The 19,624-nt window shown below is 41.7% G+C and overlaps 2 protein-coding genes across 12 annotated transcripts in view; both read right to left on the reverse strand.

The window, feature by feature from the left end:
* The window catches only part of LOC137525250 (kalirin-like), a 42,386-nt gene extending 32,025 nt beyond the window's left edge, over nt 1-10,361 (reverse strand). Inside the window, exon 1 of the mRNA XM_068246271.1 lies at nt 10,268-10,361. Coding sequence (XP_068102372.1) covers nt 10,268-10,339 — 72 coding nt within the window. The 5' untranslated portion in view covers nt 10,340-10,361. The remainder of the gene's footprint in view (nt 1-10,267) is intronic.
* Nucleotides 10,362-15,437: 5,076 nt separating this feature from the next.
* The window catches only part of LOC137525248 (kalirin), a 469,346-nt gene continuing 465,159 nt past the window's right edge, over nt 15,438-19,624 (reverse strand). For 10 of the 11 annotated variants that reach the window (XM_068246262.1, XM_068246265.1, XM_068246261.1 and 7 more), the window contains one exon: nt 15,438-16,381. In XM_068246262.1, coding sequence (XP_068102363.1) covers nt 16,130-16,381 — 252 coding nt within the window. In that variant the 3' untranslated portion in view covers nt 15,438-16,129. The remainder of the gene's footprint in view (nt 16,382-19,624) is intronic. The other variant, XM_068246266.1, reaches the window with a different exon arrangement.

The following is a 19,624-nucleotide window of genomic DNA, read 5'->3' on the forward strand; positions in this document are numbered from 1 at the left end:
GGCAGTCAGAAGCTCTCCCGGGATAGGCAGTCAGGTGCTCCCCCGGGATAGGCAGTCAGGTGCTCCCCCGGGATAGGCAGTCAGAAGCTCTTCCGGGATAGGCAGTCAGAAGCTCTTCCGGGATAGGCAGTCAGAAGCTCTTCCGGGATAGGCAGTCAGAAGCTCTTCCGGGATAGGCAGTCAGAAGCTCTCCTGGGATAGGCAGTCAGAAGCTCTCCTCGGGATAGGCAGTCAGAAGCTCTCCTCGGGATAGGCAGTCAGGAGACTCCCCCGGGATAAGCAGTCAGGAGCTCCATCAGGATAGGCAGTCAGAAGCTCTCCTGGGATAGGCAGTCAGAAGCTCTCCCGGGATAGGCAGTCAGGTGCTCCCCCCCGATAGGCAGTCAGGTGCTCTCCCGGGATAGGCAGTCAGGTGCTCCCCCGGGATAGGCAGTCAGGTGCTCCCCCGGGATAGGCAGTCAGGTGCTCCCCCGGGATAGGCAGTCAGGTGCTCCCCCGGGATAGGCAGTCAGGTGCTCCCCCGGGATAGGCAGTCAGGTGCTCCCCCGGGATAGGCAGTCAGGTGCTCCCCCGGGATAGGCAGTCAGGTGCTCCCCCGGGATAGGCAGTCAGAAGCTCTTCCAGGATAGGCAGTCAGAAGCTCTTCCGGGATAGGCAGTCAGAAGCTCTCCTCGGGATAGGCAGTCAGGAGCTCCCCAGGGATAGGCAGTCAGGTGCTCCCCCGGGATAGGCAGTCAGGTGCTCCCCCGGGATAGGCAGTCAGGTGCTCCCCCGGGATAGGCAGTCAGAAGCTCTTCCAGGATAGGCAGTCAGAAGCTCTTCCGGGATAGGCAGTCAGAAGCTCTCCTCGGGATAGGCAGTCAGGAGACTCCCCCGGGATAGGCAGTCAGGAGCTCCCCTGGGATAGGCAGTCAGGAGACTCCCCCGGGATAGGCAGTCAGGAGACTCCCCCGGGATAGGCAGTCAGGAGCTCCCCTGGGATAGGCAGTCAGGAGCTCCCCAGGGATAGGCAGTCAGGAGCTCTCCTCGGGATAGGCAGTCAGGAGCTCCCCAGGGATAGGCAGTCAGGAGCTCTCCCAGGATAGGCAGTCAGAAGCTCCCCTGGGATAGGCAGTCAGAAGCTCCCCTAGGATAGGCAGTCAGGAGCTCTCCCACGGATAGGCAGTCAGGAGCTCTCCCCAGGATAGGCAGTCAGGAACTCCATCAGGATAGGCAGTCAGGAGCTCCATCAGGATAGGCAGTCAGAAGCTCCATCAGGATAGGCAGTCAGAAGCTCCCCCAGGATAGGCAGTCAGCAGCTCTCTGGGATAGGCAGTCAGAAAGCTCTCCCCAGATAGGCAGTCAGGAGCTCCTCAGGGATAGGCAGCTGTCAGGAGCTTCCCCGGGATAGGCAGTAAGGAGCTCTACCCAGGATAGGCAGTCAGAAGCTCTCTGGGATAGGCAGTCAGCCCCCCCCCCCCCGGGATAGGCAGTCAGGGGTCCCCTGGGATAGGCAGTCAGAAGCTCCCCAGGGATAGGCAGTCAGGGGTCCCCTGGGATAGGCAGTCAGGAGCTCCTAGGGACAGGCAGTCAGGAGACTCCCCCGAGATAGGCAGTCAGGAGCTCCCCTGGGATGGGCAGTCAGAAGCTCTCCTAGGATGGGCAGTCAGGAGCTCCCCCAGGATAGGCAGTCAGAGCTCTTCCATGATAGACAGTCAGAAGCTCTCCTCGGGATAGGCCATCAGGAGACTCCCCCAGGATAGGCAGTCAGCAGCTCTCTGGGATAGGCAGTCAGAAAGCTCTCCCTGGATAGGCAGTCAGAAAGCTCTCCCTGGATAGGCAGTCAGGAGCTCCTCAGGGATAGGCAGCTGTCAGGAGCTTCCCCGGGATAGGCAGTCAGGAGCTCTACCCAGGATAGGCAGTCAGAAGCTCTCTGGGATAGGCAGTCAGGGCCCCCCCGAGATAGGCAGTCAGGGGTCCCCTGGGATAGGCAGTCAGGAGCTCCCCAGGGATAGGCAGTCAGGAGCTCCCCAGGGATAGGCAGTCAGGAGCTCCCCAGGGATAGGCAGCCAGGAGCTCTCTGGGATAGGCAGTCAGGGCCCCCCCGGGATAGGCAGTCAGAAGCTCTCCCTGGATAGGCAGTCAGAGGGCTGTAGGGTAGACTGCTCTGTGAACTATGCACAGACCTAGCAATGGGAACAACAGTCATGAAGAGACATCAGAACCAAACGCTAAGGTCATGAATGGATTCTACTAAGGGGAGACAGAGAGAGGTCCATCAGCTCTGAACAGTGGCTGAGGTCAGGTGCCCGAATGGGAGTGGGAATCAGCGGCTCAGAAAACTGGGCAGACGGGTCTCCCTGGAGACGACTAGTCAAGAGGTCGGGTTCCCCTTGGATGGTAAATAATAAACCCCTTAGGATGGGAAATCTGTTGGACCCCTTGGTATAGGAAGTTAGAGGAATGGGAGTTCAGGAGCACCCTGAGGATAGTCAGTTGGGAAGCCATGTACTTCTGGAATGGGAAGTCAAGAGCCCCCCCCAGTACAGGATTGTCAAGAGTCCCTCAAGGATGGGAAAAAAAACCCTTGGGATGGTATGCCAAGAGGGCCCTGATATGAGAATTCTGGAGAGCCCTGAGGCTAGACAAGCACAGCACCCCTTGGGAAGGATCTCCTTGGGATAGGAAGTCAGAAGTCCCCTGGAATGGGAAATCTAGAGCTTCCCCGGTGATGGTCAATCATGAAGCTAGGTGGGCCCTAAAATACGTAATCAACAATATGATAGGAAGTAAGAAGCCCCCTGGGATGGGAAATTACGGGCCACCTGTGGGATGCAAAGTCAGGAGCACCTTTGGGATAAGACGTCACAATAAACTCTTAATGAAAGAGGACTGTGGGAGGGAATGATCTGTGGACTATGGATGAAACAACCACTACACAGACATAACAATGGGGAACAACAACCAGATATCGGTCAGGATTAGCCTGAACCAAACTCTCAGACATATGAATGGGATCAGCCAAGAAAGGGGCAGCAAAAGGTCTGCACAACGATTTACATGTTCAGCAACTCAGAACAGATGTAATGGTGAGTAGAACGTTAAACGTGGCTGTTCTGGTGATATCACCATGTGCTGGGCTGCTTTAAACATCAGCTAAGCAGAGAAATCAGATGGGAACAATATCAGCACATAGACATCAGTGTTTATTTTCATATACCTCAATTAAAAGCCCCTGAGCCAACTCAATAAGAGAGGCAGACAGAGGACCAGTATGAGGGGGGGGGCGGGGAAGAGGACCAGGAGCAGGGGAAAAAGGACCAGGAGAAGGGGACAGAGTACCAGGAGGGAGGGGACAAAGGACCAGGAGGAGGGGCAGAGGACAAAGAGGAAAGGACAAAGGACCAGGAGGAGGGGACAGAAGATCAGGAGAAGGGGACAGAGTAACAGGAGGGAGGGGCCAGAGGACCAGGAGGAGGGGGCAGAGGACAATGAGGAAAGGACAAAGTACCAGGGGAAGGGGACAGAGGACCAAGAGGAAGGAGGAGGAGCAGACAGAGGACCATTGGATCCCCTTGGGTGACATCGCTTGGCCTGGCTGACGGACCAAGTCAGATGTGTAGCTGATGATGTACTTTGTTGCTATGTGGGGAGATTGAGGGACAATGGAGCGGAGCGTGTGACATCACGCAGTGGGCAGGGAAGCGGCGTGATTAAAAGAATAGTCTGCCGCTTGGGTGTGAAGATCCACTGGGCGGATCGATAGCAGGTCACCAGTCGGGGGGGGGGGGGGGGGGGGGGGGTTTGGTAGTCTACACATGACTTATTGGCTGATATGGTCATTATCTTCCACCTCAGCCGACTTTAATCAAGCATGTGTATGAGGGTTAAAGGGAGTCTGAAGGCAAAATAACAGATACTTACCTAAGGACAGGGAGGGCTCTGGGTCCTATAGAGCTCTTCCATTTATCTCTTCATCCCATTGTTCCTGCGCCAGCTCGCCCATTAGCAGTCTCCAACCAATCGGCCGGAGACTGCTCTCTCTCGCTGCGGGGGGCTTCAGAAGGGAGCACTCGGACTCCCAAAGAGGAGCTTCTCCATACTGCGCATGCATGAACATGCTCTTTTGCGCACTCGCACAATACGGAGCCGCCCGTCTTTGGGAGCACTCGGGCTCCCGACGACATCCAAGGCCTCCCGCAGCGGGAGATTTCAATGGAGAGGCCTGTAGGGGAACGCGAGGATGAGGACTAGATATAGGACCCAGAGCCTTCCCTCTCCTTAGGTAAGTATTTGTTTTTTTTTGGTGAGCTTTTTTGCCTTCAGATTCACTTTAACCTTACGGTACATTCCTCGACTACTTCAATTTTAGCTCAAAAATTATTAAAATTAGATCAGTGGGATAAATTTTGGTCTTGGAGAAGGTGAAAACACAAAGATCACTTTGGATATTGTAAAGCTTAAAATGGCTTTTGTACATTACCAGACTGGACAGTTTTGAAGAGGGATAGGGATGCTACGAAAATCAGGATTTGTAGAGTTATTTGCAGGAAAGGCTTGTGCAAGGCATTATTACGGAGATGGCTGCAAAATGCACATTGGTCAACAATAAAATGTTCATACCGGGGCGAAACCGTTCGGGTGGGGAAAGCATTGCTGGACATGCAACATCTACACGCTGAAATGTATAGAACACGAAATGTACAAGAGACATGGCCACACTGGACACCAGCAAAACAAGCTGTTACAGAAGACACTCCCCCATGCATCCAGTGCAAAGACGCTCTCCTGTGCAAGCACATGCGCAGAACAATTCATGGAGCCTTGAGAATGGGACAAAACATCAAACAAAAAAATAGAGCAAATGAACACATAATGAACATCTTAGCCAAGTTTCTGAGGTTACATCACATAAATTCGATGTTTTGGATTGGAAGTATTTGAACCATGTTTAGGAAAGACTGGTGACAAATCTACAGCACTGTGACATGAACACACTGGAACATATAGACAACTTCTGGAACATGTAAGTGGGACAAAAATGAAAACAAGAGGGGCAGACACATGACAAGGTACATAGAAGGGTATACAGCAGAGTTCAAACACTATAGTAATGTACAGCAGGACATCTCATCTGGCAATATTATAAAACAATTACAAAAACAAACTTAACTGAATCACAAAGCAAAATACCTGAATGAGAAGCTTCATATGGAAGTGATATTTATCACGCTCCCGAACCTTGTACAATTTTAATTCCCATAAGGATTAATCAGTGCAGCCTTGGAACCAGAGAGTTGCAATTTCAAAATTCTAACCTATACAGCAAATGAGGCAAGAACAATGGAAGCGGTCGGAGTCACCTAATACATAATAGAATGTAGCTATTGAGGGAGGAAATATGGTCCCCATTGCAGTGCCCTCGGGAGATGAGAATTTAAAAGTAAACTACAGCTGTCCAATCATTAACTTTTTATTTCGTAACACAAAGGAATAAGCCAAGATATTTAGTGACACACAAATGTTTAAAGGGTGATATATATAGCGATTTTGCATTGAGCAATTAAGTGATCGACTTTATTGGGCGATCCATTGGATTTGTGAACTGCAACTGGTGACTACATCTCTAGACTTCTAGTCCACCGTTTCATGTCAGACAAAGCATCCTCAGGCTCTCCGGAGGTTGTTAACCTGCAGATCCCGGCACACTTCCAGGCTTCAGGAGACTTATCTCCACTCGTTACTCTTGCAGCAGTAAAAAGTGGCCTCATAGCATGGAAAGTAATGTCAAGTTGTCATTTTCTCCCAAATGATTAATCCATACAGGATGTTTTACTTGACCAGTTACTGCAGGACAGACACGGGTTCCATATATCTAAGTGTTAAAGTACCACAAATATGAAGCAACAAAGCGGTTTATTGAGTTCTTGACCAAAGGACGGCATTTTGGTTCTTCTTGGTGATGTCTGTCAATAGTCTTTCTCTACAAGGTTTGTCTTCACTCAGCTTTGGACATCACTCCCATTTTGTCACCTCACCAGACACATTCCCGACCCTCTTGTAGACGACCAGATGACCTTTTTTGGTGAAGAACTCAATGACTTCCCTGAGTTTCTGTTTCATATTCATGGTACTAGAAACACTGAAATGAAGTCCACCAGGCAGAAGTGTACCTACTTGCCGATGTAAACCTATCACAGTAAGGTTAATGTAAAGTGGGCATAACTTTCCATACAACTCGTATAGAATGTAGCATAGGAGGAAGATTCCATTTAATGCTTCTCATACAGGTCCTTTGCTTTGGGACAAATACATTTATTCTGAAAACTATCTTTACACTCCATTTCCTTTCCTGTCAAAGAAGTTGTGGTTAAAGGACAACTGAGGTGAGAGGGATATGGAGGCTGCCATATTTATTTCCCATTAAACAATACCAGTTGCCTGGCTATCCTGCTCATCTTTTTGGCTGCAGTAGTGTCTGAATCACAGCAGAAACAAGCATGCAGCTAATCCAGTCACACTTCAGGCAGAGCACCTGATCTGCATGCTTGTTCAGGGACTATGGCTAAAAGTATTAGAGGCAGAGGACCAGCAGGACAGTTAGGCAATTGCTTAAAAGGAAAAAAAATATGGCAGCCTCCATATCCCTCTCTCTTTAATGTAAACACAATAACATGATTTAGCAATAGCCAGTATATTATAATTCTTGGTTTGGGCCCCGATTGGGTGAGCATGGGGTGCAGGAACATGGCTGTCAGTGTGGTCACAGGCTAGTGGTAGAGTCATTATTTTGTAAACCAGATAATCAGTACCATAATATTTGAAAATGCCTTATTATACAGGTAACCATGTACTCCGCTATATGAAATATGCTGTGATCACTGTACAGGAACAGTATGTACACTACGGTATGCAATAAGGGACCTGTGTGTACTAATCATCATATAGAAACAATATATACCTTACCATAAAAGGACATGCATGATGTCACCACTGTACACTATAATATATACACTGCTATGTGAAATAAGGTAATCGTGTGTCATAATCATCATATAGGAAGAGTGTATATATTGCCATATGCAATGAGAGACCTGTGATCAGTGTGTTAGTGCAGTGTATACACTACTACATGAAATGCTGTAATTGTTACATAGGTGCAGTGTATACACTACTACATGAAATGCTGCAATTGTTACATAGGTGCAGTGTATACACTACTACATGAAATGCTGCAATTGTTACATAGGTGCAGTGTATACACTACTACATGAAATGCTGTAATTGTTACATAGGTGCAGAGTATACACTACTATATGAAATGCTGTAATCGTTACATAAGTGCAGTGTATACACTACTATATGAAACGCTGTAATTGTTACATAGGTGTATACACTACTATATGAAATGCTGCAATTGTTACATAGGTGCAGTGTATACATTACTATATGCAATGCTGTAATTCTTACATAGGTGCAGTGTATACATTACTATATGAAATGCTGTAATTGTTACATAGGTGCAGTGTATACATTACTATATGAAATGTTGTAATTGTTACATAGGTGCAGTGTATACACTACTATATGAAATGCTGTAATTGTTACATAGGTGTATACACTACTATATGAAATGCTGCAATTGTTACACAGGTGCAGTGTATATACTACTATATGAAATGCTGTAAGTGTTACATAGGTGCAGTGTATACACTACTATATGAAATGCTGTAATCAGTGTGTTAGTGCAATGTATACACTACTATATGAAATGCTGCAATTGTTACATAGGTGCAGTGTATACACTACTATATGAAATGTTGTAATTGTTACATAGGTGCAGTGTATACACTACTATATGAAATGCTGTAATTGTTACATAGGTGTATACACTACTATATGAAATGCTGCAATTGTTACACAGGTGCAGTGTATATACTACTATATGAAATGCTGTAAGTGTTACATAGGTGCAGTGTATACACTACTATATGAAATGCTGTAATCAGTGTGTTAGTGCAATGTATACACTACTATATGAAATGCTGCAATTGTTACATAGGTGCAGTGTATACACTACTATATGAAATGCTGCAATTGTTACATAGGTGCAGTGTATACACTACTATATGAAATGCTGCAACTGTTACATAGGTGCAGTGTATACACTACTATATGAAATGCTGTAATTGTTACATAGGTGCAGTGTATACACTACTACATGAAATGTTGTAATTGTTACATAGGTGCAGTGTATACACTACTATATGAAATGCTGTAATTGTTACATAGGTGTATACACTACTATATGAAATGCTATAACTGTTACATAGGTGCAGTGTAAACACTACTATATGAAATGCTGTAATTGTTACATAGGTGCAGTGTATACACTACTATATGAAATGCTGTAATTGTTACATAGGTGCAGTGTATACACTACTATATGAAATGCTGTAATTGTTACATAGGTGCAGTGTATACATTACTATATGAAATGCTGTAATTGTTACATAGGTGCAGTGTATACATTACTATATGAAATGCTGTAATTGTTACATAGGTGCAGTGTATACACTACTATATGAAATGCTGTAATTGTTACATAGGTGCAGTGTATACACTACTATATGAAATGCTGTAATTGTTACATAGGTGCAGTGTATACATTACTATATGAAATGCTGTAATTGTTACATAGGTGCAGTGTATACATTACTATATGAAATGCTGTAATTGTTACATAGGTGCAGTGTATACATTACTATATGAAATGCTGTAACTGTTACATAGGTGCAGTGTATACATTACTATATGAAATGCTGTAATTGTTACATAGGTGTATACACTACTATATGAAATGCTGTAACTGTTACATAGGTGCAGTGTAAACACTACTATATGAAATGCTGTAATTGTTACATAGGTGCAGTGTATACACTACTATATGAAATGCTGTAATTGTTACATAGGTGCAGTGTATACATTACTATATGAAATGCTGTAATTGTTACATAGGTGCAATGTATACACTACTATATAAAATGCTGTAACTGTTACATAGGTGCAGTGTATACATTACTATATGAAATGCTGTAATTGTTACATAGGTGCAGTGTATACATTACTATATGAAATGCTGTAATTGTTACATAGGTGCAGTGTATACACTACTATATGAAATGCTGTAATTGTTACATAGGTGCAGTGTATACACTACTATATGAAATGCTGTAATTGTTACATAGGTGCAGTGTATACATTACTATATGAAATGCTGTAATTGTTACATAGGTGCAGTGTATACATTACTATATGAAATGCTGTAATTGTTACATAGGTGCAGTGTATACACTACTATATGAAATGCTGTAATTGTTACATAGGTGCAGTGTATACACTACTATATGAAATGCTGTAATTGTTACATAGGTGCAGTGTATACATTACTATATGAAATGCTGTAATTGTTACATAGGTGCAGTGTATACATTACTATATGAAATGCTGTAATTGTTACATAGGTGCAGTGTATACATTACTATATGAAATGCTGTAATTGTTACATAGGTGCAGTGTATACACTACTATATGAAATGCTGTAATTGTTACATAGGTGCAGTGTATACACTACTATATGAAATGCTGTAATTGTTACATAGGTGCAGTGTATACATTACTATATGAAATGCTGTAATTGTTACATAGGTGCAGTGTATACATTACTATATGAAATGCTGTAATTGTTACATAGGTGCAGTGTATACATTACTATATGAAATGCTGTAATTGTTACATAGGTGCAGTGTATACATTACTATATGAAATGCTGTAATTGTTACATAGGTGCAGTGTATACACTACTATATGAAATGCTGTAATTGTTACATAGGTGCAGTGTATACATTACTATATGAAATGCTGTAATTGTTACATAGGTGCAGTGTATACATTACTATATGAAATGCTGTAATTGTTACATAGGTGCAGTGTATACACTACTATACCCAATATGGACTCATGTTATAAACGTTCTAAGCATTCTGGTGACAGGTTATCAATAAACCGGATAGTAATAAACCCAGACATCAGCGGAGAGGCTGAACGGCATGCAGAGTGGAGGTGGCGGCTCATACCAGATGCAAAATATCAAATTAAATAACAGAGTGCCAAATGAGCGCCATGCAAATTCCTGCAGAAATGAAAAGGAAAACAAAAATAAAGGAGAGATGCGATAACCTGCGTCGCACAGGAGCAGCGCCATGTGGTGATCTAGCGCATTACTCACTTTCACCTTGCTGCCCAGACCCTCCATGCTTTTACACTGGCTGCTGGGCTCCTTGCCGTCCCGCTTCCTCATGCGTAGAGTGTGCCATGAGCATGACTTCCTGTTGTACCAAAAAACGCACCAATCAAATGGCAGAACTGAAATGAGAGGGCAGACAGGCCGGCGTCCACACAGCGCAGGATCCTGATAAAGAACATCTGAAAGTGTTTCAGCCGCACATCATGCAGTGTTAGAGGGTTATGGACACCAAACTTAATGCTGCGTCTCAACCAAGCGTGCCAAATACAGGACTGATAGCACGGTAGAAGGCTGTACAAGTGTGCTGATAATACCTGAAATTATAAGCTTTCCAGTACTTAATACAACCAGAGGAACTCAATTTCTCCTACAGGCAAAATTATGTCAAATACAACAGGAAACAGTAGTGACCCATGATCACAGGACTGAGATTATCCAATCAGCACATTACAAACTGATCCCATGACACTTCCAGTATTCTGCTGCATGATTACCGCTCACTGCTTTATATCACATGACCGTGCCTATAGGAGAAATTGTGTAGGATAATTTAATCACGTCAAGTACAATTTACTTAATGACCCTGTATTTTCAGCTCTTTCTTTGGCTAGAATGTTAGAAAGGAGACAGTTCCCACTGCATGCTGAAAGTGAGCTAAAGCATCACCTAATAGAAAGTACACAAGTGGCCTTGCATGGGGTATACGCTCGTGCCCATTACAGTACCCTATAACTTTTCAAAGGTACAGTCCTTGTTTCACAACTTCAAGGAGTTTACTGAAAGGTAGACATTTTTTAGCAAATGTGTTATTTATTGTGTTTAGTAATAAAATGTATTTTTTTTCTTTTTATTAATATCTTTTATCAGGAACATGGAAAATGCTACAGATAAGCATTTATTATTATTTTGAAAAATCTACCTGATGATCTGACCGGTTTTATGAGCAGAATGCAGTCCCAATTCACTGTTGCACGAGGAAGTCTCCAAGACCAGAAAAAAAAGGCTTTACATTTGGTGATTTGTCAATCGCCAAATGTAAAGACTTTTTTTATCATTTGGTCTTAGAACAAAATGCTCTATACAATATAAAAGCCATCTTTCTACTACAGTGAAAATAAAAAAAAAGGGACCTTATGATACGTCTCAATAAAATAGCAGCTAACGTTCTATACAGATATCATGTTTTAGTTCATGCTTTGGGTCCTACAGAAGAAAATAGCTTTACAAATATTTCGTCATTGTTTGTGGCATTTAAAGGGACTCCGAGCAGTGCAGAAACTATGGAAAGATGCATATCATTTTAAAGCTCTCATTCTCCTCTTTCCAATGATATATAAACCACCGCCCTACGCCTTTTAGTTTTCGCTATTTTCGTGGTTGAAATTACCGCAGCCGCAATCTCAATCGCGAAAATAGAGAAAACTAAAAAGCGTAGGGCTTAGGTACATTGTATTACACAGGGCAACTTTTTCCTAAAGTCAGCAGCTCCATTCTGCTGAATGGAGCTGCTGACACTGGGGAAAGTGTCGTCCTGTGTAATACAATATAACTATGGAAAGATGGATATCATTTTAAAGCTCTCTTTCTCCTCTTTCTGGCGACACCTAAATCATCGCCCTACATCTTTTAGTTTTCTCTATTTTCGCGATTGAAATCACGGCCGCGGCAATTTCAATCGCGAAAATAGAGAAAACTAAAAGGCGTAGGGCGGCGGTTTATATATCATTGGAAAGAGGAGAAAGAGAGCTTTAAAATGATATGCATCTTTCCATAGTTTCTGCACTGCTCGGAGTCCCTTTAATATTTCCCAATAATAAAAAAAAAATAGTATTAAACTGAAACATAATAAAAATGAAACTGAAAATTACTATGCATTCCTTCAAATATTCCATAAGCCCCAGAATTTAATCATCAATGTCAGTGGCCCCATGGGAAAATATCCTGTCTTTCAATATGACATTTTGAAGTTGAAGACTAAATTTCCAGACTTTCCGTCCATCTCTCCCACCATCACCAGCAGGATTTGGCAAGCTGCACAACTGCTGATTAATATCTCCATGGCCAATAAAAAGCCAAAGATAAAAGAATTAACTGTTGCATTTTTTACCTCCAAGAATGTCCATGTAACACTGAAACTTTTCAGAGAAAATGGGGTGCTGTGTGCCCCCCCCCTCCCCATTTATTATGTTTAGTACTTAAAACTGTTTTGTTTTTATCAAAAAATATAAAATATTACAAATAAGAATGTTTTATCTGGAATTTCATATGCTGGATGCACTGACAAATTAAGTAAGAGATTGGTTTAGAGAGAATTAGGAGAAGGAGAATTCTACCAAGTGTAATTGGAGGGAAAATTAAATACAAATGACATTTACAATTTTATTCATTTTTTTTTTAACCTTAAAAAGTTATTACCTGCAAAACATCTGAATACAGCATTCAGACTAACATCTGCAAATTGGTCAGCGGATACCGATATTGTCACAGAGTTCAAAAGGTAAAAGAGTGACTTAAAGGAACAATAGACTTTGCCTGGGAGAACTTGCTTACTTTATGTAGCACAGCACAATGTGTAAACATCTTGTATAAGCAAAGGGAAAAAGTGTTTTAAAATGAATTTCATCAGCTAATATTACTTGGCAGATACTGTTACTTAACACGAGTTCCTATTTAAGATAGCGACTATAAAAACAGCAGTACTGAATTATCAATGTCCAAGTCATAAGATTAGGCTTTTTTAATGATAAAGACACAAATAGCTGTAAATGAGATTTCATTCTGCTCATAAAATTTTATCAGTCGACTGTATCAGGTTCGAAAAATAACAATTATGCCAATTAAGTTTCATGTTACTAATAAAACCATTTTACTTTCAAGTACTAAACACAACGAATGGATAAAACATAAATGCTAAAAAAAGACTTTGCTTTACATTGTTACTTAAGTGATACAGTTTACTTTGTACAACTATTTCTGGTTGCATTATTTCTTGAATCATCTAGGTCGGGAAATGAAGTGTCCAGAATAAACTTTACCTTAAATTAGGAATAAATGTTAAAACACTCTTCATCTAAAGAATGGAAAAAAGGAGGCAGTATTTATTGTATTTAGGTGACCTCTTCAGCTTTTTTTGAAAGGCTTACAGTGAGGTGTGTACAGTATAAAGTCTTCCCAGAAGCATCTCAAGTCTGTCCTAAAAATCATTCTGCTTAGCTGTTGCCACTTTCACGTAAAACCCTTCTACAGCAACATTTTATATGCATTAAGAAAATAAAGTGTAAAAAAAACAAAACAGTAAAATAAAAAAAGTTGTAATTTCTTCAAAACAAAAACATATCCATGTGGCTGTATTTCATATATTTTTATGTCTTCCTCAGCAACTTCCAGCTGCTGCTCACTCCCTTATGGAGTCCGAAGACACGCCTCCCTGCTAGAGACTGCCAGTCGGGAAGTGATGTCAGTCTGCATGGAGGTGTGGCTTAAGCTGACAAATCATTCCTTCCTCTGAATGCCCATGTGACCAAAGGGAGAATGGTTCAGATTTAATCGGGAGGCAGCTGTAATGCTGGGAATACATGGGTCGATTTTGCCGCTTGATTCCACGCCCGATGGTTTTCTGTGCTCGATTCTGCAGGCGATTCTTTTCTTCCATTCGTTTTTCTTATCTTTCCCCATTGTCCTCAATGCGGAATCGAGCGCAGAAACGATCGGGCGCGAGATTGGACATGTCGGAAATATCTGTGGAGCCATCTAAATGGCTCAGAATCTAACCGTGTATTCCCAGCAGAAGACACTGAGGAGATGAGGAGGAGAGGAGCTTGCTTTTAATTTAATTTTAAACAGTTAAAATATTAATAAAAAATAATGTTCTACTTAATGCATATTAAATTGTGCCGGCACTTGAGTTTTCATTTTTTTAAAATGAGAGTTAAAAAAAAAAACCTTAAATAATTTGAACTTATTCCTGGCTAATTTTTAGTTTTTCTTTCTTATTTTAACTCATAATGTAATTTATTTTTCAATTTTTTTCCCCAATTTAACTCTTAAAATAAATATTTCTGCATCTGCAAAGCTACATAAAAAGGTCCATATGTAATTAAGTTTTCTCTCAGGAGATCTTTTTTTCATATTCTCTTTAAAATATCTTTTCTGCACTTCGCAATGGAAAAAGTATCAAAAAGTACAGTACTAACAAAAATATTTGGAGTACTTTTTTTTTTTTTCTTTTTTTTTGCTTACTGGGGGCTTTAACATCATTATATTGACAAGGTGTGACATTGGCCTCAATTCACTACGATCATGCTGGAGATAATGAGGCAAGAGAAAACTTACCTCCACACAGTGAGAGAGTTATCTTATCTCTTCATTCCTTAAAGTGAAACTTAAGTCAACGATAAAAAAATGAGATTTACTCACCTGGGGCTTCCCTCAGCCCCCAGCAGCCGATCCGTGCCCTCGCAGCCCCATGACGCTCCAGGACCGCCGGCGAACACTTCCGGTTTGGCCGTCACCGGCCGTCAGGCAAAGAATCACTCGCAGCGGGTCCTGGAGCATCAGAGCGGGGCTGCGAGGGCACCGATCAGCTGCTGGGGGCTGAGGGAAGCCCCAGGTGAGTGAATCTCATTTTTTATTGTTGACTTAAATTTCACTTTAAGTTACCTCCTCTGTAGTTAATTTACCTCCTGTGTAGTGAGTTCACTGCGTATGAAAATAACTACAGAGGAGGTAAATTAACAGTCTGTCTTTAACTCTGGAGTTATTTTAAGGATTGGAGAGTTAACTTAAAGACAGAAGAGGTAACTTTAGGTTTGCCTGAGGTAAAATGTTTCCTGAATACTACATGCCTTATCACCATGGTGATAACTCCAGAAACGTTATTAAAGATAGGAGATAAGCTTAGTGAATTGAGGCCAATATCTCCTAGATGAAAAGTCAGAAGAAAAAGTGAAGTGCATATGTGGCAAAGTATCTGGTCATCCATTGTGTACTCTGATAGCTGTAACACCTCCACCCGGGACACACGGCATCATCTAAAGACGTTTACACATCAATCAAATCTCCGACACACTTTGTTAACAATGATTAGTGTCAAACCAGAAATTAAACAAGCAAAAAGTCCACAAATGGTAAAAGCACCCCGTGACAACATGCGCATCCTGGTGAAAATTTATTTTACATATTTAAAATAGTACATTTAAAATTATTAGTTACAATACAGGTACAATGATGAACATTGCGACTATCTTTATGTATTGCACGAGGTGACGTCATCAAGAGGACTGGGGGGACATTTTTTTTTTCTCTCTCTTTTTTTTCTGCTTTTTACTTAAATAGTGCAAAATACTTTATACAGGAATGTACTGAGGGGAGCGCCTCGCCAAACAAAATATTTTACAAGTTTTACCGTGAACATATCTTCAAATAAAACAGAAAATAAAAAGTCCAAATTAATGGGGAAAAAAAAATAAAAATAAAAAGTACAGGCTGTACATAGAAAATTGCCACAGACAATATATAGATTCTCCTCGTCGAGGAGGGTGGGCTCAGTCCAACAGAAAGCAGAATCTCCAACAATTTACAGAATTGTAATATGGCACCAAGTCCAGTCCAGTCAGTTCCACGTTCTGTACAAACAAATCCGTACAGAACTCATCTTAACCGTCTAGGCTTCAAAATCTGTACAATTATTAACATAAAAAAAAATAAAAATAAAATAAAAACGAGTTCCCTGCATTGCCACGCTGCAGGTCTCCACATTCAACGCATCCTCCGACAGCACTGTGAAAAAAACCAGCAGAAATTTCCCATAATCCATTACTGCTTCTGGGGCAGCCATTGTGGCACTTACTTGAGGCTTCTGTCGCTATTGTCGGCAGAAGGTTTAGTAATATGCCCCAAAACGGAGCCAGGTATCCAGCCTTCCGCCGCTGGCGAGTGGTCGTTGGAGGGCCGGTACACCAGGAACATGTTCTGTTGATTGACGGCCAAGATTTGTACAATCTCGCCCTGGTAAACGCAGATCTCGTTCTCTTTCAGTGCATAGTAATTCTGAATGACGGCCATGGACGCTGCCCCGTTACAGCCAGACAGATCGAGCTGCAGAGAGGAGACAGGGCGGGTCAATACAACCGAGCAAGACGGCCGCGGCAAACGCCACAACAGGAGCACAGACAGGTCAAAGGTTATACAGGAAGAAGAATGTTTCTATTGTCTGCTGTGTTTTATGAAAGTGTAAAACTGCCGCTACTAAATATAGTCAAAACAAAATACTAAGAGGAAAACGGGCCAAACATTCAAAGGAACTGATAGTTGCCCGCCTAATAATATGGTAGGACATTAGACTGTGACTATGGTAGGATTAGAGTGTGAGCTCCTCTGAGGACAGTCAGTGACAGGACTATGTACCCTGTAATGTGCTGCAGGAGTTATCAGTGCTATATAAATACATAATAATAATATGGTAGGACATTAGACTGTGACTATGGTAGGATTAGAGTGTAAGCTCCTCGGAGGACAGTCAGTGACATGATTATGTACTCTGTAATGTGCTGCAGGAGATGTCACTGCTATATAAATACATAATAATAATATGGTAGGACATTAGACTATGACTATGGTAGGATTAGAGTGTGAGCTCTTCTGAGGACAGTCAGTGACATGACTATGTACTCTGTAATGTGCTGCAGAAGATGTCAGTGCTATATAAATACATAATAATAATAATAATATGGTAGGACATTACACTATGACTATGGTAGGATTAGATTGTGAGCTCCTGTGAGGACAGTCAGTGACATGACTATGTACTCTGTAATGTGCTGCAGAAGATGTCAGTGCTATATAAACACATAATAATAATATGGTAGGACATTAGACTATGACTATGGTAGGATTAGAGTGTGAGCTCCTCTGAGGACAGTCAGTGACATGACTATGTACTCTGTAATGTGCTGCAGAAGAGGTCAGTGCTATATAAATACAGAAAAAAAATATGGGAGGACATTAGACTATGACTATGGTAGGGTTAGACTGTGAGCTCCTCTGAGGACAGTCAGTGACATGACTATGTACTCTGTAATGTGCTGCAGGAGATGTCGGTGCTATATAAATACATAATAATAATATGGTAGGACATTAGATTATGGCTATGGTAGGATTAGAGTGTGATCTCCTCTGAGGACAGTCAGTGACATGACTATGTATACTGTAATGTGCTGCAGGAGATGTCAGTGCTATATAAATACATAATAATATGGTAGGACATTAGACTATGGCTATGGTAGGATTAGACTGTGAGCTCCTCTGAGGACAGTCAGTGATATGACTATGTACTCTGTAATGTGCTGCAGGAGATGTCAGTGCTATATAAATACATAATAATAATATGGTAGGACATTAGACTATGACTATGGTAGGATTAGAGTGTGAGCTTCTCTGAGGACAGTCAGTGACATGACTATGTACTCTGTAATGTGCTGCAGGAGTTATCAGTGCTATATAAATACATAATAATAATATGGTAGGACATTAGACTATGACTATGGTAGGATTAGATTGTGAGCTCCTCTGAGGACAGTCAGTGACATGACTATGTACTCTGTAATGTGCTGCAGAAGATGTCAGTGCTATATAAATACATAATAATAATATGGTAGGACATTAGACTATGGCTATGGTAGGATTAGAGTGTGAGCTCCTCTGAGGACAGTCAGTGACATGACTATGTACTCTGTAATGTGCTGCAGAAGATGTCAGTGCTATATAAACACATAATAATAATATGGTAGGACATTAGACTATGACTATGGTAGGATTAGAGTGTGAGCTTCTCTGAGGACAGTCAGTGACAAGACTATGTACTCTGTAATGTGCTGCAGAAGTTATCAGTGCTATATAAATACATAATAATAATATGGTAGGACATTAGACTATGACTATGGTAGGGTTAGACTGTGAGCTCCTCTGAGGACAGTCAGTGACATGACTATGTACTCTGTAATGTGCTGCAGGAGATGTCGGTGCTATATAAATACATAATAATAATATGGTAGGACATTAGATTATGGCTATGGTAGGATTAGAGTGTGATCTCCTCTGAGGACAGTCAGTGACATGACTATGTATACTGTAATGTGCTGCAGGAGATGTCAGTGCTATATAAATACATAATAATATGGTAGGACATTAGACTATGGCTATGGTAGGATTAGACTGTGAGCTCCTCTGAGGACAGTCAGTGATATGACTATGTACTCTGTAATGTGCTGCAGGAGATGTCAGTGCTATATAAATACATAATAATAATATGGTAGGACATTAGACTATGACTATGGTAGGATTAGAGTGTGAGCTTCTCTGAGGACAGTCAGTGACATGACTATGTACTCTGTAATGTGCTGCAGGAGTTATCAGTGCTATATAAATACATAATAATAATATGGTAGGACATTAGACTATGACTATGGTAGGATTAGATTGTGAGCTCCTCTGAGGACAGTCAGTGACATGACTATGTACTCTGTAATGTGCTGCAGAAGATGTCAGTGCTATATAAATACATAATAATAATATGGTAGGACATTAGACTATGGCTATGGTAGGATTAGATTGTGAGCTCCTCTGAGGACAGTCAGTGACATGACTATGTACTCTGTAATGTGCTGCAGGAGATGTCAGTGCTATATAAATACATAATAATAATATGGTAGAACATTAGACTATGACTATGGTAGGATTAGATTGTGAGCTCCTCTGAGGACAGTCGGTGACATGACTATGTACTCTGTAATGTGCTGCAGGAGATGTCAGTGCTACATAAATACATAATAATAATATGGTAGAACATTAGACTATGACTATGGTAGGATTAGAGTGTGAGCTCCTCTGAGGACACTCAGTGACATGACTATGTACTCTGTAATGTGCTGCAGGAGATGTCAGTGCTACATAAATACATAATAATAATATGGTAGAACATTAGACTATGACTATGGTAGGATTAGAGTGTGAGCTCCTCTGAGGACACTCAGTGACATGACTATGTACTCTGTAATGTGCTGCAGGAGATGTCAGTGCTGTATAAATACATAATAATAATATAGTAGGACATTAGACAATGACTATGGTAGGATTAGAGTGTGAGCTCCTCTGAGGACAGTCAGTGACATGACTATGTACTCTGTAATGTGCTGCAGAAGATGTCAGTGCTATATAAATACATAATAATAATATGGTAGGACATTACACTATGACTATGGTAGGATTAGAGTGTGAGCTCCTCTGAGGACAGTCAGTGACATTATTGTACTCTGGAAAGTGCTGCAGAAGATGTCAGTGGAA

The sequence above is a fragment of the Hyperolius riggenbachi genome, chromosome 7, assembly GCF_040937935.1.
Source record: "Hyperolius riggenbachi isolate aHypRig1 chromosome 7, aHypRig1.pri, whole genome shotgun sequence".
In the NCBI taxonomy this organism is placed as follows: Eukaryota; Metazoa; Chordata; class Amphibia; order Anura; family Hyperoliidae; genus Hyperolius; species Hyperolius riggenbachi.